This window comes from Engraulis encrasicolus, chromosome 4, assembly GCF_034702125.1.
Source record: "Engraulis encrasicolus isolate BLACKSEA-1 chromosome 4, IST_EnEncr_1.0, whole genome shotgun sequence".
In the NCBI taxonomy this organism is placed as follows: Eukaryota; Metazoa; Chordata; class Actinopteri; order Clupeiformes; family Engraulidae; genus Engraulis; species Engraulis encrasicolus.
In genome coordinates, this window is record NC_085860.1 from 28,555,396 (window position 1) to 28,580,815 (window position 25,420).

General features: G+C 47.3%; 1 protein-coding gene across 10 annotated transcripts in view; it reads left to right on the top strand.

Annotated features, from left to right (window-relative positions):
• Positions 1–25,134, top strand: part of tjp1b (tight junction protein 1b) — a 74,451-nt gene extending 49,317 nt beyond the window's left edge. For 4 of the 10 annotated variants that reach the window (XM_063197053.1, XM_063197054.1, XM_063197055.1 and 1 more), the window contains exons 14-29: positions 2,943–3,162; positions 3,379–3,563; positions 4,187–4,282; positions 4,898–4,980; positions 5,413–5,623; positions 6,199–6,299; positions 8,689–9,138; positions 10,652–10,867; positions 13,733–14,590; positions 15,920–16,011; positions 17,222–17,419; positions 18,981–19,108; positions 19,680–20,133; positions 20,667–20,884; positions 22,236–22,379; positions 24,727–25,134. In XM_063197053.1, the coding sequence (XP_063053123.1) occupies positions 2,943–3,162; positions 3,379–3,563; positions 4,187–4,282; positions 4,898–4,980; positions 5,413–5,623; positions 6,199–6,299; positions 8,689–9,138; positions 10,652–10,867; positions 13,733–14,590; positions 15,920–16,011; positions 17,222–17,419; positions 18,981–19,108; positions 19,680–20,133; positions 20,667–20,884; positions 22,236–22,379; positions 24,727–24,821 (3,749 nt within the window). In that variant the 3' untranslated portion in view covers positions 24,822–25,134. The other 6 variants (XM_063197060.1, XM_063197056.1, XM_063197061.1 and 3 more) reach the window with 4 other exon arrangements.
• The last annotated feature ends 286 nt before the right edge of the window (positions 25,135–25,420 follow it).

The following is a 25,420-nucleotide window of genomic DNA, read 5'->3' on the forward strand; positions in this document are numbered from 1 at the left end:
ACGCTTTTTCAGCCTATTGATCTGTCTGGGTGATAAAAGTGTTCCACTGCATGTACAAATAACACATGCAAAATATTTTTGCAATCCATGGTGGTTTACAGGTCCAACGGAATATGAGCTGATATGAAGGAATTGAGGATTAACTGCGTCAGTCTTTGCCAATTCAACGAAACCCTCCCACCTAATAACTTGGACTGTTTTTGTGATTTTGTTGAAATATTTTAACCTAAATATTTGAATGAAATAAAACCACTTTGACATATGTAAAATAACAGATTCCTAATTAACTATAATCATCAGTACCCCCCAAAATAATAGATATAAGTATTTCCGAGAAACTGGGAAATTCACACACTGACACAGGCTAAGCAAAAGGAAAAAAATCTTCAGTTTTGGATAGAATGATGTTGTAATAAATAAAGGCCTCATGAAAATCAGAGTGTTTGACTCTGAGTTTGTTAGGCATGGTGAATAACTGTTGAGCTGATCTTCAGCCATGGAGGGACTTTGAATTCTTACTTGCAACTCTCACAAGTAATTTCTGAAAGGACTTTACTCTGGTGTCTACAGGACACAAAGCAACATTACAATTACAGTATATCACGAAAGTGAATACACCCCTCACAGTTTTGCAGATTTTTGAGTATATCTTTTCATAGGAAAGCATTACAGAAATGTAACTTTGACACAATGATTAGTGACCTTTTAACAACATATTTAACCGCTTAAATTTCTTGTTCACTCAGAAAAAAACAAAATACAGCCATTAATGTTTGAACATGTACTCACAAAAGTGAATACACCCCAGATTAAAATCCGGTAGAGAAGGGGCTATGTTGGCTCGAATGGTCTCGAAATGAAACGAAATGAAAAGGGATGACAAGGGAGGTCGTCAGTGTGCGTTTCAACCTTTCTTTGCATTGAACTTTTAAATTTTGAGTCTGCATCTGGCTTAAATAGATTGGTGTGAGATTTGAATGCAATCCTATGGAGAATATCATGATCTGCTTCAGTAGTCACAGTGCATGTTGACATGCATGTTTCTTTTAGGTGTATTTCAGATTGCCAATGTTGACAGTATTCATGCATCCCCAAACCATGTCAGTCCCACTACCATGCTTGGCTTATGAGAGGATACACCTTTTTTGTAAAACTCACTTGTTTACCACCACACATGCTTGACACCATCTAAAGCAAATTTGTTTATCTTGGTCTCAAGCGAGATGAACAGACCAAGGATATGGATCACTGGAACCATGTTGTGTGATCTGAAGAGACCAAGATAAACAAATTTGCTTTAGATGGTGTCAAGCATGTGTGGTGGTAAACAAGTGAGTTTTACAAAAAAGGTGTATCCTCTCATAAGCCAAGCATGGTAGTGGGACTGACATGGTTTGGGGATGCATGAATGCTGTCAACATTGGCAATCTGAAATACACCTAAAAGAAACATGCATGTCAACATGCACTGTGACTACTGAAGCAGATCATGATATTCTCCATAGGATTGCATTCAAATCTCACACCAATCTATTTAAGCCAGATGCAGACTCAAAATTTAAAAGTTCAATGCAAAGAAAGGTTGAAACGCACACTGACGACCTCCCTTGTCATCCCTTTTCATTTCGTTTCATTTCGAGACGATTCGAGTCAACATAGCCCCTTCTCTACAGGATTTTAATCTGGGGTGTACTCACTTTTGTGAGTACATGTTCAAACATTAATGGCTGTATTTTGTTTTTTTCTGAGTGGACAAGAAATTTAAGCGGTTAAATATGTTGTTAAAAGGTCACTAATCATTGTGTCAAAGTTACATTTCTGTAATGCTTTCCTATGAAAAGATATACTCAAAAATCTGCAAAACTGTGAGGGGTGTATTCACTTTCGTGATATACTGTATGTCAGCAGACCAAATTTTAGATGAACACTCGGTTCCTTTAATGCCACCACCTACTGGATCCAGTTCTCAAAAGACAATGCCAGCAGGACCCTCACACTCGAGCATCCGCAAAATCACCCGCACATTAGTGTTTGGTCTTGGTCCCAGCATTACAAAGGAAGATGGTCTGATCACTGGTGCCAAGTTGCCAAGCGGTAACCAGGTCTTGCGGCATTATCTTTTGAGAACTGGATCCACTAGGTGGTGGCATTAAAGGATGACATAATTCTAATGTTGCTTTGTGTCCTGTAGACACCAGAGTAAAGTCCTTTCAGAAATTACTTGTGAGAGTTGCAAGTAAGAATTCAAAGTCCCTCCATGGCTGAAGATCAGCTCAACAGTTATTCACCATGCCTAACAAACTCAGAGTCAAACACTCTGATTTTCATGAGGCCATTATTTATTACAACATCATTGTATCCAAAACTGAAGATTTTTTTCCTTTTGCTTAGCCTGTGTCAGTGTGTGAATTTCCCAGTGTCTCGGAAATACTTATATCTATTATTTTGGGGGGTACTGATGATTATAGTTAATTAGGAATCTGTTATTTTACATATGTCAAAGTGGTTTTATTTCATTCAAATATTTAGGTTAAAATATTTCAACAAAATCACAAAAACAGTCCAAGTTATTAGGTGGGAGGGTTTCGTTGAATTGGCAAAGACTGACGCAGTTAAATTAATCCTCAATTCCTTCATATCAGCTCATATTCCGTTGGACCTGTAAACCACCATGGATTGCAAAAATATTTTGCATGTGTTATTTGTACATGCAGTGGAACACTTTTATCACCCAGACAGATCAATAGGCTGAAAAAGCGTTTTTTTTGATGCACCCTAATGTATGTGTGTCTATGTGTTTTTTTTGTCATGTGTTGTGTGGCTGCTGTGTATGTCCAGGACGAACTTCCTTCAGGACCAATAAAAAGAATCTTGAATCTTGAACTTATGCGAATGCTCTGAAGACCTTTCAGTGTAAAATCGCGTTGTATGTGTGTGTTGCAGTCTACCGGCGCATCGTGGAGTCGGACGTGGGCGACTCGTTTTACATCCGCACGCACTTTGAGTACGAGAAGGAGTCCCCGTACGGCCTGAGCTTCAACAAGGGCGAGGTGTTCCGCGTGGTGGACACGCTGTACAACGGCAAGCTGGGCTCCTGGCTCGCCATCCGCATCGGCAAGAGCCACCAGGAGGTGGAGCGAGGAATCATACCCAACAAGAACAGGTAGCTGTGGGTGGGTGTGTGGGTCGGTCGGGGTGTGTGAGAGCATGAATGAATGGGTAACACTTCATTTTAGGGATACATCTATTAGCACTAATACATACAATGTTAATGCCTGCATAAGTAACTTGTAAGGCATGTACTAAGCAAACGCTAAGGCCTACTAGGTCCTACTAGGTTGATTCTCAACCTTTCCTCCTGTGTGTGTGTGTGTATTAGAGCGGAGCAGCTGTCTAGTGTGCAGTACACGCTACCCAAGACCCCCGGCGGCGACCGGGCCGACTTCTGGCGCTTCCGGGGCCTGCGCAGCTCCAAGAGGAACCTGAGGAAGAGCAGAGAGGACCTCAGCGCTCAGCCTGTGCAGACCAAGTTCCCCGCCTACGAGAGAGTTGTCCTCAGAGAGGGTATATACAACACACACACACCAGAGCACATACACACAAGACACAGGCCAAATGCTGGTAAAACTTGGCTGTGGCTGGTAACAATTTCAGTCTCACTTGCCACTTTGATATGTCACATCAAAGAACAAAGTTACCCATCACAGTAGTTGCCTTAATTCTTGGTATTTAAAATGGAAGAATATTTTGGTAACACTTTATTTTAATGGTTCACTATTACAGTGGATCTACTACATTAGGTACAGTGTAATAACCAGGGCAACAATATTTAATACCATGTAATACCAGTGTAACACCATGTACCAATTTTGTACTTCCATCTAGGGTGGGTTACAGATTGGTGCATGGTATTACATGGTATTAAATATTGTTACACTGGTTATAACACTGTGCCTAATGTGGGAGATCCACTGTAACATTGAACCATTAAATAAAGTGTTACCAAATATTCTAAAGAAAAAAATACTGACAACAAAACTCTGGCTAGCGGAAAGACTAAATTGCTAGTGACTCGGTAAAACCACACGGCCACAGTGGCCAGAGATGTCACACCCATACTGGTACACATACCCTCTGCAGAGTAGTGGCTAATGAGACGTGTGTCCTGTATACGCATGTGTCCTCAGCTGGTTTCCTGCGTCCTGTGGTCATCTTTGGTCCCATCGCTGACATGGCACGGGAGAAGCTCAACAGGGAAGAACCTGACCTCTTCGAGCTCGCCAGTGAGTTACCGCAAGTACACACAGACACGGACACACACGCACACACCTACGCACACACTTACACACGCGCACACGCACACACTTACACACGCACGCACACACTTACACACGCACACACACACACACACCACGCACACAGAGACACACGCACACACCTACACGCACACACGTACACACTTACACACACACACACGAACACACACACACACCTACACACACACACACACCTACACACACACACACACACACACACACACACACCTACACACCTACACACCTACACACCTACACACTTACACACACGCACACACCTACGCACACACTTACACACGCGCACACGCACACACTTACACACGCACGCACACACCTACACACACACCTACACACACACACACCTATACACACACACACACACACTGCACAGACATACCGCTCGGAGACACACTTTCATTCAGACAGCGATGGGAATATAATTCACCTACATGCGCTGTGGAACGATAATTAACTTGCAGACATTCTCTAGGGAGTCTGTCTCTTCCCCTCTTCCTCGGTTTGTCTCTGCTCTCCCTCTCTTTCTTTTTCTCTCTCTAACCCATCTCTCCATCCCTCCTCCAGAGAGTGAGCCTCGCGATGCAGGCACTGATCAGCGCAGTTCCGGAATCATCCGGCTTCACACCATCAAGCAGATCATCGACCGGGTCAGTTCCTCTCTCCTTTTCTTGTTCTTGTCTTTCTTCTCGTCCTCCTCTCCCCCCCTCCTTTTCCCCCCTTCCCCTCATCTCCTCTTTACATTTCCTTCAATATCCCCTACACTTATCAAAAACTTCAGTACGCCCCCCTCTTAAACCTGTGTGTGTATGCATATTTTATTGGTTGTGTATTTGTGTTGCAATGTGTGTATATGTATTTGTGTTAAAAATGAGACTGAACAACTGGAGTGTGTACTTGTATGTGTGGCTGTTTTCATTACTTCTAACTTTTTTCATTGGTTTTCATTATTACTACCATCAATTTGACAGTCTCACTGGATTGCCTTCAAACTGTGTGTGTGTGTCTGTGTGTGTGTCTGTGTGTGTATGTGCCTGTGTGTATGTATCGGTGTGTGTCTATCTGGATGTGTGTGTGTGCAGGACAAGCATGCGCTGCTGGACATCACCCCTAACGCGGTGGACAGGCTGAATTACGCCCAGTGGTACCCCATCGTAGTCTTCCTTAACCCCGACAGCAAGCAGGGTGTCAAGAACATGCGCACACGCCTCTGCCCAGAGTCCCGCAAGAGTGCGCGCAAACTCTACGAGCGAGCGCTCAAGCTGAGGAAGAACAACAGCCACCTCTTCACAAGTGAGTGTGTGAGAGTGTGCATGCAAACATCAGGCCTTACACACGTCTGGATTTATACAGATACATTTTGTTATTCATTTACATTTGTTATTCGGCCATTGACATTTTATTCAGTGGCATATAGTAGGTGGTGCCACCACAACTAATGCCACTATTGTCTTAATTAAATTAATAATTGGTAATTAATGTACTTTGTACAAGCAATGAATATGCTTTTTAGACCACCAATCACTGTATACTCTCTTTTCTATTGGTGTTGGGTCCTTTTTTAAAAGGAAAAAAAAATCTCCATCTAAAACTCTTTGTTTTTTAAAAATAAACATGTTAGGTAGCCAAAACTTGGTTTACAGAAGGCCCAAGCTGATTTTTAAAAATTGAGTGCATTTAAACATATTTACAGCAAAGGAGTATTGCAAGAGAGCTCTGAAGCCTTTTATCAGTTTGCCCCATGCTATGTGTAAGGGTCTGAAGGGGAAAGAGGCTGTTAGAAGTGGCGTGTTGTGTCATTTTTGTTCCAGTAGTCATTGTCATTATATTGTCAGTAACTGACTGTTGCTATGTGTGTGTTCCCCTAGCAACCATCAACTTGAACAACATGAATGACGGTTGGTACGGCGCGCTCAAGGAGACCACCCAGCAGCAGCAGAACCAGCTGGTCTGGGTGTCCGAGGGCAAGGTAGGGCACACACACACACACACACACACACCACACACACACACACACACACACACACACACACACACGCACACACGCACGCCAGAACCATCTGGTCTGGTTGTCCGAGGGCAAGGTGATCATACCCAGGTTGTGTCACACTACAAGTTGTAGTGTGTGTGTGTGTGCGTATGCTTATGGGTGTGTGTTATGTTAGACTTATTATATGGTTGTGACGTCATCTGTCGAATGCTCCATTCATTTCAACGGGGCTCCCCAACGTTCGGACTTCTGTTATTTTTCGATAACGGACGGGTTGGTCTATAACAGACCGCTGTCAATGGCAACAAGACTTTTCACTGCTAAAGCGACTTTTCAACAAGACTCTAATCAGCTGCTGTGATAGACAGCACCCGTTGTCCTGGCTACCGCTGCCAATGGCAACAAGACGTTCACTGCTAAAGCCACTGGCTTGTATACAAGTCAGTGGCTAAAGCGAATGTTTCATATCACTCCGCAGGGGGTCCGGTCTTTTGTCACTCTAATCAGCTGCTGTGATAGACAACACCTGTTGTCCTGGCTACCTAGCTGTTGCCTATCGGTGTTCCACAACGGCACTGTTTTGTTTTGCGCAGCAACAATCTTAACATTAAATGGGTCTAAAGAAATGTCCCCGCCATGTGTGAATCATTTAAGTATATCCATATAATAAGCGGGTTAACTTTCGGCGAGTCGGTCGCTTTGTGGAATAGCAGCACTTCAGAGAGAACAAGACCCCTCCGCTCCGCGTCGGGGTCTAAAGATTCTCTCTGTCGTGCTGCTATTCCACGGTAGCGACCTTCTCGCCGAACGTTAACCCTTACATAACAGCCAACGGTGCATCAAACCGCAGACCTGAATTGAACATTTTAAAGACAAAAACCTATTTTAAATAAATTCTACATTTGTGACATCATACAAGACCTAAAATGTGTGGCACTGGCTCCGGCTGTTTGCTCTCTTTTTCTCCTTACCTTGCTGTATACTTTCCTTTCCTTTCTCCACCTGTTCTCCCTTCCACCCCACTCTTCCCCTCTTCTCCCCTCTTCTCCCCTCTGCTCTTCTCTTCTCTTCTCTTCTCTTCTCTTCTCTTCTCTTCTCTTCTCTTCTCTTCTCTTCTCTTCTCTTCTCTTCTCTTCTCTTCTCTTCTCTTCTCTTCTCTTCTCTGTTTTCTCTTCTCTTCTCTTCTCTTCTCTTCTCTTCTCTTCTCTTCTCTTCTCTTCTCTTCTCTTCTCTGTTTTCTCTTCTCTTCTCTTCTCTTCTCTTCTCTTCTCTTCTCTTCTCTTCTCTTCTCTTCTCTTCTCTTCTCTGTTTTCTCTTCTCTTCTCTTCTCTTCTCTGTTTTCTCTTCTCTTCTCTTCTCTTCTCTTCTCTTCTCTTCTCTTCTCTTCTCTTCTCTTCTCTTCTCTGTTTTCTCTTCTCTGTTTTCTCTTCTCTTCTCTTCTCTGTTTTCTCTTCTCTTCTCTTCTCTTCTCTGTTTTCTCTTCTCTTCTCTTCTCTTCTCTTCTCTTCTCTTCTCTTCTCTTCTCTTCTCTTCTCTTCTCTTCTCTGCTGTGCTCTGCTCTTCTCTGCTTTTCTCTTCTCTGCTCTTCTCTTCTCTTCTGCTCTTCTCCTGTCGGAAAAAATAATACCGGCGACAGACAACTCAAGTGGTAAGCAACTGCAGATTGACAGACAAGATTGTTGTTAAGATACAGTACATACAGTATTCCCACCATACAAACTCTGACATGTCACAGACCAACTCCCCCTATATACAGTTTCCCCCTCCCACAGGGAAATGGAGTGAGAACCTTTTTGCTGTTCCTTACCGTGGGTCATAAAACTAAGATTTGTCAATGATTGATTCGGCAATGCGGGACAGGACAATTCAATAATCGATTCGGCAAGTGCCATAATCGATGCTGCATATTTTTTCAAGTTTCAATTACTTCTGTGGATATTTCCGGAGCAAATTAACGTTTTATTAAATTAAAGCACTTCAAAGCATTGAAAACTGCAAGAAAACAGCCAATAAAATGTTCAGTAGCTGACTGCTTGTATTGCCTCATAACTGATGAAAAATGTGCCTTTGCTTTCAGTAGAAAATGTAATGCATTGGAATGCATCGTAGAATCGAATTGAATCGATTCGAATCAAATCGTTCCCTCCAGAATCGTAATCGAAATGAATCGTAAGGGCAGTGCCAATGCACACCACTAGAGTCACCTAACATTTGTGGTTTCCATGAGAAGTGTAGGACTGCTATAGTTTACCCTCCTGGTCAATGTGTTTATGACCACCCTCTGACCTTTTTGGTAATCAATTAAATGTAACTTTTACTTTATACTCCTCCCCTCCCCTCCCCTGTCCTCTGCTCTCCTCCTCTCCAGGCGGACGGAGCGACAGAAGACGACCTGGACATCCACGATGACCGTCTGTCGTACCTGTCCGCGCCGGGCAGCGAGTACTCCATGTACAGCACGGACAGCCGCCACACGTCGGACTACGAGGACACGGACACGGAGGGTGGAGCCTACACCGACCAGGAGCTGGACGAGACGCTGAACGACGAGGCGGGCCCGCCGCCCGAGCCCGCGCTCACTCGCTCCAGCGAGCCCGTCCGCGACGAGCCGCCCGTCATGCAGGACCCCGCCGCCGGTTACCCCGGCTACCAGCAGCAGCAGCAGCAGCGAGGGCCTACCCCCACCTCTCACAACCCCGCCCCTCACGCCCACGCACAGCAACACACCCCTGAGCCCGCCCCCTCTCCCCACGCCGCCCTGGGCGCCCACTCGCCACATATCGACCCAGCAGGCTTCAAGGGGCCCGCGCCGCAGCAGGTAACTTGAACACACACGCGCACACACACACGCGCACACATACACACACACACACACACACACACACACACACAGCCTCAAATACACTTACAGCATACATTCATCATACAATCGGTTGCATTTTCTCTCTCTCTCTCTTTCTCTCTTTCTCTCTTTCTCTCTTTCTCTCTCTCTCTCTCTCTCTCTCTCTCTCTCTCTCTCTCATGCTCTCTCACTCTTGCGCAAATCTTTGCACTCATACACATGCAATGCAAGCAGCAAACCAACAACAAATACACACAAGACACTGTCTGTTACACACACACAATTTCAAAACCTATGTCTGTCATAACACACACACACACACACACACTACACAAATACACTCGACCGATTAAGGAGCATGGTGTTCTGGTGTTTGTGTACGCGTGCAGTGAAGTGTTTTTCCCCTACAGCGCATCAAAAGGGTTTGAATGTGTGTTGCACCATTGGGCATCACAACGTGTATGAGACGCCCCCTCGACTTGGGAATGCACCGGACAAAAGTGTTTCATCTAACGTATGTGTGTGTGTGTGTGTTAGCTTTGAGCATTAGAAGCCTGTGTGTTGGAGAAAGTGTTTTTGTGCCAGAGAGGGACAAGGTGTGTGTGTGTGTTTGTTGGCGTACTGAAGTAGCATACTGTACGACTGTGTGTGTGTTTGTCTGCTGAAGTAGTGTACTGCAGCTGTGTGTGTGTGGGTGTGTGTGTGTGGTAATTTTCGAGCAGTGTAGTGTGTGTGTTCTTACTAGAGCAGTATACTGCTGTAGTGTGTGTGTGTGTGTGTATGTGTGCCTGTACTTAAGTACTAAAATGTTATACTGCAGGAGTGTGTGTGTGTGTGTGTGTGTGTGTGTGTGTGTTTGTGTGTGTGTACATTTTAGCGTACTGCAGGCAGGAGTGTATTTGGCTGAGTAGACACATTCTCAGCAAAGGGGGCATGCATCATCTGAAGGCCCTCATCCCTCTGCAGCCAACAGCCTCAGGGAACATTGTGTGTGTGTGTGTGTGTGTGTGTGTGTGTGTGTGTGTGTGTGTGTGTGTGTGTGTGTGTGTGTGTGTGTGTGTGTGTGTGTGTGTGTGTGTGTGTGTGTGTGTGTGTGTGTGTGTGTGTGTGTGTGTGTGTGTGTGTGTGTGTGTGTGTGTGTGTGTGTGTGTGTTTAGAGCAGAGGGACTGATGTGTGCAGTACACACACACACACACACACACACACACACACACACACACACACACACACACACACACACACACTGCAGTAACACGTATCGATGGCAGAAAGCCACATTTACATGTTTGTGTGTGTGCAGAACAGCATTGTGCAGTACATGTAAGGATATCTGTGTTTGTGTGTGCGTGTGTGTCTAGAACAGCATTGCGAAGTATGTGCAAGAATAGCTCTTAAGTGTGTGTGAGTCTAGAGCAGCATTGTGCAGTATGTGCAAGTGTATATCAGTGTGTGTGTAATCTGTGTGTGCGTCGCTGTTCCCCGCTGCAGGCGGAGGAAGGGGGGGCCATGTCCATGTCCGTGTCCGTCTCGCCGTCTCTCCCCTCTCCCGGCCCCGCCTCCTCCTCGGGGGCCCAGCTGGCCGGCACCACCCCTTCGGAGACCCTAAGCCCCGCCCCCGAGCCCCAGCCCAGCCCTGAGCCCCAATCACAGCCCAGAACCCCTACTCCTCTCGAGCCACAGGCTCCTCCCATCGCCCAGCCTCAGGTACCATCCCCCCTCAGGCCCGCCCTGCCCTGCCCTGCCCTGCCGTCCGACCGACCGACTGACCAATCCGGCGCCAACTTCCTCCTTTTCTGATCCTCCAATCGCCCGCTCGGCTTGGCAAAGCACCTCCCGCCTGCCTCCTTCTCCTTTTCTTCCTCTCCTCTTCCTCCTCTGCATATTCTAGCTACCCAGGCATTCACTTCTTCCCCTTACTCCTTCCCCTTCCACTACCTTCTTTTCTCCATTCCTTTCTTCTTTCCCTCCCCCTTTCTCAACTCCTCTCGTCCTCTTCCACCTCACCTATCCTCCTCTTCCTCTCCTCCTTTCCCCTCCACTTCCTTCTTTTCTCCATTCCTTTCTTCTTTCCCTCCCCCTTGCTCATCTCCTGTCGTCCTTTTCCTCTTCACCTATCCTCCTCTTCCTCATTCTCCTCCACACGAACACACTTTCCATGTCTCCTCTTCCACTGCTGTTCTGCCCTTCTTTACTCCTCCTCCTCCTCCTCCTCCTCCTCCACCTCCACCTCAACTCATCCAAACCTCTTCCTCCTCTTCCTCCTCTTCTCCTCTTCCTCCGTACGCTCTTCCCCTCTTCTCTTTCGTAGCCAACACGGCTGTCTGCATGACTTCCTCCACCCAGGTGTGTGTGTGTGCGCGTGCGTGTGCGCGTGTGACAGTGACAGTGACTACACCACATGCGGCCTACAACAGAGTTTGGGGAGCCATGGCGCTTTTGTGTAGTTGAGAGTGTGTGTGTGTGTATGTGTGTGTTTGTGCGTGTGAGAGGGTGGGGAGCAAGAGACATGGAGGAGGGGAAGGGCCTGTGGTCTCCTGCATGGCTCATTTTGCTATACTGCAGGTCTTTCTTTTAAGTGGGGTGTGTAGCGGTAGAAGCACCAGGAATGCTGTGGATGCATTGTGGTGTATTGTGTCTTTTAAAAAAAGCACCTGGAATGTTGCGTGTGTGTGTGTATGTGTGCGCCCTCCTGTGGGTGGTGCATAGCTGTGAATGGCAGTGCTGCAGGTGCCAACGCACTGGGGAAGTTGCAAATTGAAAATGGAATTAATTTAATTTGCAAGTCTTAAAGAATCTCTGCATGTGTAGTACTCCGAACCTGCAGACAGTATTTCTCCACCTCAAACAAACAAACGAAACGAAATGTCTGACTCCCGTCCCGAGTCATTTTGCCCTTTTTTAACGTGCATGGTCAAAACTGGCCAGAATTTCTAGACCAATATCTAATGTTCAAGTCACAAAGCTAAATGAAAGTCCATCTGTGCGTTTGAGCACAGGTGATCAGGGCCCTAAAGTACCTCTGTTCATCACCAGCCAAAATGGCCTGTAGATGTTATTCTCACTAGCCAAACACACACTCACTAACACACAAACTAAAAATTCGCCAGCATTTGGGCTGTTGGCTGGTGTTAATTTAGAGCCTTGCAGGTGAGCGTTGAGTGCTGTCTACAGGCTACCTTGTGGTTTGGAAAGCGCTCCTCAAGAAATGAAGGGAAGTGTTCTGTTCATTATAAAGCATCAAGTATTTTTGTCAACTCGTAGGTTGTACTCAAGTAGGTTGTACTTGTTGATCATTGGTTGTTAAACCTAAGAAGAGCATCCCGAAACGCTTACCCTCCTGTTAATGGACCCATTCAAACTATTTTGGCAACTTCATTTAAACGTTGACAGAAGTACTTGGTGTGGTTTGAACTAGCGTGTAGAGTTCCCTCTGCACTGTAAATGCCTGCCAGTATCCCAAGTGAGAGGCTGCAAACGACTCCCTCCATTCCTGAGGCGCTCCTTATCAAACTATCCTACAACAGCTACAGCAGTGCGCTCTCAGTAGTGGCTTGTGGTCGTGCATATCGGCATAGTGAATGTCCTTGCTGTGCATTACCTTTACGATGCACTATATGTATACCTTTTAATGTGTAATAATTTCTGATAAAATGTCTTGATGGTGCATATCCCTCCAATACCGGTACTGTATGTCTCCACAGTGCGTATGCTGTGTGCATAATGTGAAGATGGTGAATAGATACCACTGACGGAATCCTTATAAAAATGGCCAGCATCGTTTTTTTAAACCGTTTTATTATTGTTGATGTTGTCAATATAAATGTGGCTTTTAGTTATTAGTAGTAGTATTTGTGGGTGGGGTGGGGGGATCAGTATTGTGTAGTAGTCGCTTCTGTAAGTAGCTGAATAATGGCCTCCACACTGGTTCAGACAGCACCGTGGAGCGGGAGCGGTTTCCAACCATTTCTGTTAGCCCCACGCACTGGCGCACACGTGCTCTAGTGAGTTTCGTGCTATAGTTAGTTTCATCACAGCAGCACAAACAAGGGGCGGCTCTGACAAAAAACCACAAAAAAACCTAGAGGTCTCTCCTGCAATCACTGAGCCCACATCCGCAGTTGTATTGAGAGCAGTGGAATGGAACGTTGGCAGAGCAGTGCTCCGCACTTTGGCGGAACCGGTGTGCAGAGGCCCTAAGGCCTGAGTATGAGACCTGGCTGCCTGAGTTGGAATTTGCTGATGGCCTTAACAAATCTGATTGGGTGTTGGCTTTAACAAGTCGCCCCTCTAATTGACTGACCGCTGCAGCTAATTGGGTGATGGTCTTCTACTCTAAACTAATATTTACTGATTGGGTGAGGAGGAATCTTGACTAACATCCTCTGTTCTCCTCCACCTGACTTTATAGTGATATAATAATAATTCACATCATTCTGAAACCTTTCATGTTCTAAACTTTTGTCCTATGTGTGTGTGCGCATGCTTGCGTGCGTGTGTGATATTCGGTGTATGTGTGTGTGTGTGTGTGTGTGTGCATATATGTTTGTGTGTGTGTGCATGTGTGAACAGATGTACAAGAAGGAGCTGTACAGTATGGACGAGACGGTGCGTGTGAACCACAGCATGAGGCCGGCGTCTCTGCCTGCCCCTCCCGTCCCCCAGGGGGCGCCCTACGGCCAGCAGCCGCCGCACCACCAGCAGCAGCAGCAGCCCTACCGCGACTACGACCAGCAGCCCTACCGCGACTACGAGCCCGCGCCCCCCAAGGCAGAGCAGAGCTACGAGGCGTCCCACCACTACGACCCGCGTTCCGCCGCCCCCCTGTACGCAGAGCAGCAGTGGTCCCCCTACGAGCAGAAGCCGGCCCCTCAGCTGCCCCCACCCCCCTCGTCCTCACCTTACCAGCCTTACGAGGCGCGCTCCCCCTACGAGGACGGCCCCACGCGTGACCGTGACTACAGCCCCCCGCGCGGCCCTCGCTACGGCAAGCCCGCCGGCCCCGCCCACTACGAGGAGCCGCCGCCCCCTCCGCCGCCCGTAGCCTACGAGGCGCGCTCTCCTTACGAGCCCGAACCCCTCATGCCCCACTCCTACCCCGCGCACTCCCCCGAGCCCCCCAAACAGCACTACCACGGCGGCGATGCCCCTCCTCGCTCCTCGGCCTACACCCCCTCTGGGGGGCGGCCCTCCTACGGCTCGGACACGGGCCCGCCGCCTCCCCCGCCCAAGCCGGACACGCTAATGTCGCCCGGGGAGCCGCCGGGGGTCTACGGCAGCACCAAGCCCCTGCCCCCGCCGCCCCCGCCCACCAAGGACGAGCCCGATGACGACCCTGCCATGAAGCCGCAGTCGGTGCTCAACCGCGTCAAGATGTTCGAGAACAAGCGCTCCGTCTCCATGGACCGCGGAAAAGACGCCGGAGAGCCTGTGAGTATTAGAGTGCGTCCCTGTGTGTAGTAGGAGGGGGATGTACCTGTCTTCAATTGTAGCCAGCATTTGTACTTCCAAAAACAGTTACTGTTCATATACGTACATAGCCACATTTTTAAGGGACTTGCCATAAGAAAGTGTAACTCTCTGTACCTTAGGAGACATACTCACATTTGTATCAACTGTTGGTACGCTGAAATGATAAACACAAACAATTGTTATTTCTTCCCCTCACGGTTTGAATGTTTATGTTTACATTTTCAGACAGGCAACACAAAAACAGCAGAGAACGCCTTTAAGGGCTCTTGTATTCTCTGTGCATGCGTGTCATACTATAAACTATAAACTATATACTATAAACCTGGTCCAGGGCTTGATGTTAACCTTTTTGCTCACCGGCACTGTTCACTGTGGCTAGTGGTTTTCCGGAGGCAATAGCCATTTAGCTTTTTTTCTTTAGAATACTCTTGCACGTAAATACAAACAAGTGATGCATGTGACTCACTCTAAAGAGTGAAAGTGGCTAGTGAGAATGAAATGGTAACTAGCCACACCCAAGTTTTACCAGCATTTGGCCGGTTGCCAGTTTCAAGCCCTGACCTGATCTGAAAAAGGCCCTGTGTACATCGAAGGCGAACTAAGCGACCTGCACGGCGGAAGTCATTGTTTCTCTATGGAGGGAAGGCGAATAAAGCTACCAAAGCGAATTCGCCAGGAGCGAAGCTTCTTGAGCGACCAGGGCGAATTTTGACGATTAAACTCAAGCTAATCTTAAACGAATTTGCTATGACACGGTTCGGCGAAAAACCAATTGGAACGTTCATATCGAGGAATGTCCCAGGCTGTCAAGACAGAGCCGTTATGCGATTAGGTGAATCAAACATGTCAGTGCAGCGTCCAGAGCGAATAAAACGAATTCATGGCGAAACTTCTTCAACCACCCCAGCTACCTGGGTCGCGTAGGTAGCGCCTAATGTACACAGGCCAAAAGGCCTAACTTGCTGCCACAGAGCCAGCTTTCCTAGTGGACTATGTCTATATAGTAGAAGTGTATGTTTAGTCTCTGGATGCGTTTGCAAATTCAGTCTCACGCTCTGAAAAGAGAATACCACATCATGGTTGGAGAATTTCACTCTTGATGAACAAATGAGAGCCCGGGATTGACCTACGCTTTGAAAGTTACAACTCTGATTGTTGTGTCTTCGCATCACTTGGCGTGGCAGTATGTGAACATGCCCAATGTATGTGCATAGAAGTGTGTGTTGTGTTTGTGGCATTAGCTCTTTTGGTTGTGACATTGGTTGTGTTGTTGTTTTCTAATCTTAGCCGAGCGATTTGCCCAAGCCAGCCAGCACCCCAGGGCCTGTGCTGAAAGCCAACTCCCTCAGCAACCTGGAGCAAGAGAAGACCTCCTACAGGTACACACACACACACACACACACACACACACACACACACACACACACACACACACACACACACACACACACACACACACACACACACACACACACACACACACACACACACACACACACAGCCTACAAAGAGAATGCACACACAGTGAGTAATGAAGGTTTTTGAAAACTTTTGAGGTCACACTCGCACCCAAATCACACACTTCCAAACTCAGGATGTTGATTCATCCTCCACTTGGCAAGAGACGATGCAGAGTTGCACTGTACTGGAATTGCACTTGCAGGGGAGGGAGCCATCCGCTTAACGGGATGTTAATTCACAACACAAAGAAATTACCACGAGGAGGAGACTTGAGGAGCGATGAATCCTCCTCCCCGCCAGATAATTAATGATGGAACTCTTTTCAGCTGATTAGGAATTTTCCACACCTAAAATGATTAGTTATCAGTGGAACAACAGGCATAATAGTGGCATGGAGGTGCTTGTGCGTGTGTGCGTGCGTGTGCGTGCGTGCGTGTGTGCATGTGTGCGTGCGTGCGTGTGTGTGGGGGCTGGGACTGCAGACTCTGGTGTCCTTGAAGTGTCAGGAGAGAGATGCGGAAGCAGCCCAAAGAGCCAGATCTCCACCTAGTGGCTAAAGTGGCAACTACGTGTAGCGGCAGCTTTGAGTGGAAAAGATGTATAACATTTGGGTTGACAATATATAAGAAGAAATCAATAAGAATCTTAGATGTCACCAAGTTACTAAACATTTACTACACTATTATCGAAGTTACTGGCCATCTTGTTTCTTCTAGTAATGTCTTTTTGCTCCAAATGACACAAAACTAGAGCACCCTATTTTACACTGAAAATAAGGGCCGATTGCAAAATAAAGGGTCTTGACCTTCAGTTGGCTTGTAAAACAAAGCGTTTCTAATTATCTCTCTCCCTCTCTCTCCCTCTCTCTCTCTCTCTCTCTCTCTCTCTCTCTCTCTCTCTCTCCCTCCCTCTCCCCCTCTCTCTCTCTCTCTCTCTCTCTCTCTCTCTCTCTCTCTCTCTCTCTCTCTCTCTCTCTCTCCTCTCTCTCTCTCTCTCTCTCTCTCTCTCTCTCTCTCTCTCTCTCTCTCTCTCTCTCCTCTCTCTCTCTCCCTCCCTCGCTCCCTCTCTCTCCCTCTCTCTCTCCCTCTCTCCCTCTCTCTCTCTCTCTCCCTCCCTCCCCCTCTGCAGAGCCCCTGAGCCCCAGAAGCCTCAGCCTAAAGAGGAGCCGTTGTGGTCCAATCACGAGGCGGAGGCCGAGGAGGACGAGGAGTACTACAGGAAGCAGCTCTCCTACTTCGACCGACGCAACTTCGACAACAAGGCCCCCACCGGACAACGCTTCCACGAGCCCGTCAGACCCACGCAGCTGGGCTACCCTTACACCAGGTACGCGCACACGCATGCATGTACGCGCACACACACACACACAAACACCACACCAGGCACGCGCACGCACGTGTGCGCACACACACACACACACACACACACACACATTACACAGCTGCACTACCCCAGGTACACGCACACATGCATACTGTAGGTAGCCTAACCCTACAGTACAACACGCTCGCACAGACACACACACACACACACACACCACAGCTCCCCTAGCCCTACACCAGGGGACCATTCCATCAACGGCGGTTACCCCCAAATCCGAGCTCAAGTGTGTAAACTGCGCTATTTTTAGACAGAGATCCGTTCAATCAGCCTTGCTAACCTGAAACTCAGCTGACTTGCCACGGTAATTTATGCTCCAACTCTAACCTGGTAGCTCCCAGGTTAAACACCAGGCTAAATGAATCAGTGTTGCAAAAAAAAGAACCTGTAGGAAACAATGTCACAGTGGGCACGTTCCGCTTAATTCCCGCCATCATTTTACGAGATCAAAGCGAACCAGTCACTCGATTTTAATAGTCTATGATGTGATAATGCCAGTAAAAATACAATAGTAACCATTGTCTTTCATTTCGTGGGATTTCTGATAATCAGCACATTTTTTAAAACTTTTATAGTGTTGATTTACTACTATGATCTTGAACAATTCCTTCTACATAGACGAAGACGTGAGTGGCCCAGTGGACAGGTGCGCTGCTTAATATGTGGTCGCCCCGGGTTCAAGTCTTGTATGGCGACAGGTTATAGAAATGGAAACTTCAAAACATACTTTTGCCTATTCTCTCCTTTGACGTCGCTTTGTGGCTGCCTTCATTTGCAATCAAGCAATAGGCCTACAGTTCTAGGCCTAGACCTTAACATTTTACAGCATAGGCAATAAAAAAACGTCTTCACAACCACCTTGCAGTTGCCGACGCTTGAGTTTGCATTGCAATTATTCAATAATGATCTATGCCTAACGTTTTACCTAGGCTATGCTTTATTTAATCCGAAAACAAATTCTTCTGAAAGATAAAATTAAAACACCTTAGATGATGCAAGCATTTTATTTTTACGCATTGAAATGGTGGCATTGGAAATTTGGATGAGGCTCTCCCTTTGATGATTGGGTTGAGATCTGTCATTGCGCATGGTGGGGAATGAACGCGGGCCTCTCAGTTGGAGTGCGGTTGCGTTACCGCTCACCTACAGATGCTCGCATCATATAGCTGATGAAGACTTGATTTGACAAGGCATGCCCCAGTCTACAACATGATCGCATTTTCGACAATCGTTGATATGGACTTCCCCTGTACACCACGCCAGCTTTGATGAGCGCGGCTGAAGTGAAACTAGCCAAGATGCAGCTGATCTTCAGTGGTGGAACGGTGTCAGAAGCTGCCGGTAGTTGAAACTCGGCTTTTGCGTGTAAGCGCCGCTGAATTCAGCGCCAATGATGGAATGGTCCCCAGGTACATGCATGCACACACACTACTGGGCAGCCCACAAAACAATTATGCATGCACCCACAAGTCATGCTGAAGCCATCTTCTGCACATGTGTGTTTCAGGGCGGAGTCTGTGGAGAAGAGTGCACCAATGGACAAGCGGTACGAGTCTCAGATTAGCCCCACCCCTCCTTCTCAGTACGCTCCACCAGCCCCACCGACATCGCTCCCCAAGCTCACCCCAACAGACTGTAAGTGTGTCTCTGTGTCTGTCTCTCTGTCTCTCTCTCTCTCTCTCTCTCTCTGTCTCTCTCTCTGTGTCTGTCTCTCTCTCTCTCTCTCTCTCTCTGTCTCTCTCTCTCTGTCTCTCTCTATCTCTGTTTCTCTCTATCTCTCTGTGCGTATCTCTGTATGTCTCTATGTGTCTGTCTGTCTGTCTGTCTGCTGTGATTTCCAGAATTAAAGTATGTGTTTAAAAAAAAAGAAAACAAACCCTATTTAGCATCTGCACTTGTTCTGGATATTTCCTGTGCACTTTATTTCTACTAGTAATGCCAACTATGATTATGTCCTCGATTGTAAGTTGCTTTGGTTTAAAAAAAGCGTCTGCCAAATACAATGTAATGTAATGTATGCGTGCATATGCTTTGGGAAGTCAATGTGAACTAGCTCTGAACTTAAATGTCTGTCTTTCCCTCACTCTCACACACTGTCTCCCCCCCCCCCCCCCCCCCCCGCCCCCCCCCCCCCCCCCCCCCCCTCCCCCCCTCCCCCCCCCCCCCCCCTTGTCCCATCCCGTCCGGTCCCGTTCCTTCCCTGCAGTGCCCTCTAGCATCCCTGAGCCCCACAGCTCCCCCAAGACCAAGCCGGACTCGAGGGCACCGCCCGGTGGCGGCCTGGACACGGTACCCAGCAGCTACCTGCCCCCCAAGCCGGTCAACGGCACCGATATCAGCAACCCCCCCACGGCCCCCAAGAGCGTGGCGCCACCTACCTCCACCACCGGCTACAACCGCTATGTGCCCAAGCCCTACACCAGCTCGGCGCGGCCCTTCGAGAGGAAGTTCGAGAGCCCCAAGTTCAACCACAACCTGCTGCCCAGCGAGGGTGTGAGCAAGCCGGTCATCAGTCCCAGCCCCAGCCCCAGCCCCCCCGCGCCGCCCAAGCCCCAGCTCTCCCCGCAGCCCCCCGAGCACGACAGCGGAGTGGACACCTTCAGCCGCACGCTGGACCAGCGGCACAAACACCCCCACAACAACAAGGCCATACCCGTCAGGTATACACACACACACACACCCCCACAACAACAAGGCCATACCCGTCAGGTATACACACACACACACACCCCCACAACAACAAGGCCATACCCGTCAGGTACACACACACACACACACACACACACACACACACACACACACACACACACACACCCCCATAACAACAAGGCCATACCCGTCAGGTATACACACACACACACACCCCCACAACAACAAGGCCATACCCGTCAGGTACACACACACACACACACACACACACACACACACACACACACACACACACACACACACACACACACACACACACACCCCCACAACAACAAGGCCATACCCGTCAGGTATACACACACACAAACACCCCCACAACAACAAAGCCATACGCTCGCACGCTCGCACGCATGTGTTAGTGATGATGATGACGATGAGTTTGTGTGTTCGGCAGTCCCAGTGCGCTGGATGATGATGATGATGATTAGTCTGTGTCTTAGTGATGATGATGATGATGATGATGATGAGTTTGTGTGTTCGGCAGTCCCAGTGCGCTGGAGGAGGACGAGGAGGATGACGGCCACACGGTGGTTGCCACGGCGCGCGGCATCTTCAACGGCAACGGCGGCGTGCTGAGCTCCATAGAGACGGGCGTCAGCATCATCATCCCCCAGGGGGCCATCGCTGACGGCATAGAGCAGGAGATCTACTTCAAGGTGTGCAGGGACAACAGCATCCTCCCACCCCTCGACAAGGAGAAAGGTACACACACACACACACACACACACACACACACACACACACACACACACACACACACACACACACACACACACACACACACACACACACACACACACACACACACACATAGTATCCGGCCGCCCCTCGACAAGGAGTAAGGTAACCACACACACACACATGCACGCGTGCGTCGCGCAGACTACTTTTTTTAATGACATGTTGTTGTTTTTGTAAATAGATATGTACAATAGAAGGTGTTGAAGAAAACCTGAGTTAAAGGTACACTGTGTAATATTTCTACTAGTTTATTTCCAGAATTCATGCTGCCCATTCACAAATGTTAGCTTTTTCATGAATACTTACCACAACCATCAAATTCTAAGTATTCATTATGATTGGAAAAAATGCATTTTTTCCATACATGAAAAGGGCGATCTTCTCCATTGTCCGCCATTTTGAATTTTCAGAAATAGATATTTTTACCTGCAAAACTTATTTTGTAAATATTCGTAAAAATATCAAATTTGGCAGTAGACGGCCCATGTTCAATAAGCAGCATAGTTGCAATACCTATTCTATTTGGAGATGCTAATATGTGTTCTATTTTAGAGAGAGAAGTCTGGTGTCTGGCTGAATAGAAAGAGTACAACATCGTGTGATGCGTAGTACTATCAGTCTGAATTGTTTTACACACGTCATTTTGTTTCAGGAGAAACCCTTCTCAAGCGCACGCATGAGTGTGTGTGAGAGCGACTGTGTGCACACTTGTGTCACCCCTGAATCCCCTGGGGTTGTTAAGTGTGTGTGTGTGTGTGCGTGTGCGTGTGCGTGTGCGTGTGCGTGTGCGTGTGCGGGTGCGGGTGTGTGCGGGTGTGTTTTCCTGTGATGCCTTTGCCTGTGCTGTCTTCATGGACTGTGTGTGTGCGTGTGCGTGTGTGTGTAACTGTGTGTGTAATTGTGTGTGTTCCAGAAGAAACCCTTAGTGATGTGCGGTCCTCAAGGCCTGAAGTTGTGTGTTTATTTGTAACTGTGTCTGTGGTTGTGTGTGTATTGTGTGTGTGTATGTGTAACAGTGTCTGTGGCTATGTGTGTATTGCAGGAGAGACGCTCCTCAAGGCCTGAAGTTGTGCGTTTATGTGTAACTGTGGTTATGTGTGTATTGTGTGTATGTGTAACGGAGTCTGTGGCTATGTATGTATTGTGTGTTTATGTGTGTGTGGTCATGTGTGTATTGCAGGAGAGACGCTCCTGAGCCCCCTGGTGATGTGCGGTCCTCACGGCCTGAAGTTGTGTGTTTAGTATGTGTAACTGTGCCTGTGGTTATGTGTGTTTATGTGTAACTGTGTGTGTGGTCATGTGTGTATTGCAGGAGAGACGCTCCTGAGCCCCCTGGTGATGTGCGGTCCTCACGGCCTGAAGTTCCAGAAGCCAGTGGAGCTGCGCCTGCCTCACTGTGCGTCTATGACCCCTGATGGTTGGTCTTTTGCTCTCAAATCCTCCGACTCCTCGTCGGGTACGCTGTCCCTCTCTCTGGCCTTTCTGTGGGGCTGCGGTGGGGGTGGAGGGGGGGGCAGGAGGGTAATGCCTTGTGTACACCAAGCGCGACCTACGTGACTCGGGATAGCTGAGGCGGTTGAAGAAGTTTCGCCATGAATTTGGTTTATTCGCTCTGGACGCGACATTGACATGTTTGATTTAGCTAATAACATAACGGCTCTGGCTAAACAGCCTGAGACATTCGGAGATATGAACGTTCCAAATGGTTTTCCCGGAACTGCGTCATAGCTCATTACCATAATATTAGCTCGTCTTTAATTGTTAAAATTCACTCTGGTCGCTCGGTTCACTTCGCTCCTAGCTAATTAGCTCTGATGGCTTCATTCGCCTTCCTTCCATAGAGAAATGATGACTTCCGTCTCTCGCTCAGGTAGCGTAGGTCGCGCTTGGTGTACACATAGCTTTATACGGGGTGTCTGTCTTCTGCTTGGGCAGTTTCATTTTCTGGGCTTTTGACTCAGCTTTACTCTTCTGGGTGTGGTGTGGTGGAGGGTTGTGATTTGGGTGTGGTTTTGGGTGAAATATTGGTGTATGCGTGTGTGTATGTGTTGAGGGATGGATATAGAGTGCTAAAGTGGAAACGTCATGTTTAGAACCAGAAATCTCGTTACTGGGACAACTGATGCGGTCAATGGCATTTTTCTTGACTCACTTTGTTTTTTCTTTAAAAGTGAAATTGAATGAATCCCAAGAGGTTTTAATGGCTAACGATTAATGTTGACGCATTTTTAGTTTTCTCAGGCGTAAACACTAATGAAATAATAAGTTCATCATGAAACGGTAAACTGGCCTAATCTATGATTACCGGTACATAATATTTGGCTCGTTTACATTGGACATTTAATTCCGAATTAATTCAATTTAATTCAGAATACGAATTAGAGAATAAGAATTCCGCTTTGATCATGTAAGCACTTCTGAATTAATGAACAATTCTGAATTAATTAGTTTCACATATGCTCGTTGCTGCACGATGACAGAAGGGGCAACAACGCAGATTCAGCATGTGCGTCCTCCAATTGAATTGTCCAATTGAAACGCTTTCGCTTTCTTTGATCGGAATTAAATGAAGGTGCTTCAAGTAAACTCGGAAAGAGAATCATTGTGATTCCAAACTATTTAAATCAAATCTATTTATTCGGAATTAATAACACAATATAAACATGGCAAATGTGAACTGAAGTGGTGTCTGACATCCTGGCATCTACTGGCATTGCCAAAGTCGGCAGCTGTGCCGCTCAAATATATTCCTGCATTCATTCAGGGTGACGAGTGTGGACACTTGTCAGTTTACACATGGTATTACCGGTAGTTTGGTCACAAGTAAAACCGAAGAGAATCCGTTCTCAGTGTCATGTTAATCAACACGAACTTGCACGTTTATTTGGCCAAAAACAAATGTTGCCGTTTGTCGGGCATGCCGTTTGTTGCATGGTTCACATGGTTTATTTAACCCTTGTAAGGTGTTCCTGTTTTGGTTACATAGAAGGTGTTCGGGTCAAATTGACATATAGAAAAATAATGAAAAGGGAAAAAAACATAGCTCTTATTCACCCTCCTGTTCCCCTGCCCATGAAATTCTGTTAATTTGTTTTTGAGAGTGGGAGATACAGAGAGAGAGAGAAATAAGAGACGGTGAAGAAAGTTGGCAAAGGGCACAATTTTTTTTTTTCAGATTCATTTTCCTCACTGAAAATGAGCCAAAACCTGTGACTATCAGTGTGAAAGAATAATAACTGATACTATTTTTCGCAAGCTAAAACTGAAATAAACCGGACACCTTACAAGGGTTAATACCAAAAATTGGTTAAGCATGGAGTCTGACATCACACTTTAGTACTCAATTGTTGAACTGTGTAAATACACTGGAAGTGATGACTGTATGTGCATTTTGTAAAGTGTAATGGGAATGGTGATTTAAAGGAGAATTCCGACCAATTTCAGTATGCAGTTTGATTGCTCACATTATCCTTGACTCGTCAGTACCCGACACTGTAATGGGACATCGTTGAGGCATTACAATTTTTTTGTTATAATAATAATAGTTTTTAAAAACCTCAGCAAGCCATGCCCCTTTTAGAAAAGGCAGGATCTTGGAAAGAGCCAAACAAAAATGTCACCATGTACTGACAAATCAAGGCTAGCACGAGTAATGCAGCTGCATATATGAAATTGGCTGCAGTTCTTCATTATGCTCAATGCCACACATGAGGATGTCTGTTACTTTACATGCATGACATCTGTTGGGCTGATCATGTAAAGTGGGTGAGTGACCCCCTGCCCTGATTCTCTGGTATCCGCAGGTGACCCCAAGAGTTGGCAGAACAAGAGCCTGCCTGGCGACCCAAACTACCTGGTGGGGGCCAACTGTGTCTCGGTGCTCATCGACCACTTCTGAGGCACTCTGCTGACCTCGTTCGTTACACAATGTGAATCTACTTTCGAGGGGTGGATTCAGATCTGGGGGTTTTGCCCCCCAAGTATTGACCATCCTCCCCCCTCCTCCCTCTCCTCCCTCCCCTCCTCTTCTCACCCGGTCCATGGGGTCAGCAGGTGGGAGGACAGGCCGACCAACTTAACCCCCTCCTCTCCTCTCTCCCCTCCATCCTTCCTTCCTTCCTTCCTTCCTTCCTTTTGTGCTCATTGAAGAAGACACACACACACACACACACACACACACACACACACACACACACACACACACACACACACACACACACACACACACACACACACACACACACACACACACACACACACACACACACACACACACACACACACACCTTTGGTGCTTGAAAGCTTGCAAAAAAAAACAAAAAACACACACACCCTTCCAACCTTCGTCCCCCAACCAACCCCAAGTGACTGAGGACTTTGGCCCAGAGCTAACTGCATGAGAGTGGGGGCAGCAGTGTGCTAGCTGACCCCCCCTCTTCCCCGGGCTCTTCCCCTCCCCACCCTCCCCCTTTTCTACTCGACCTAAGAGCAAAAGAG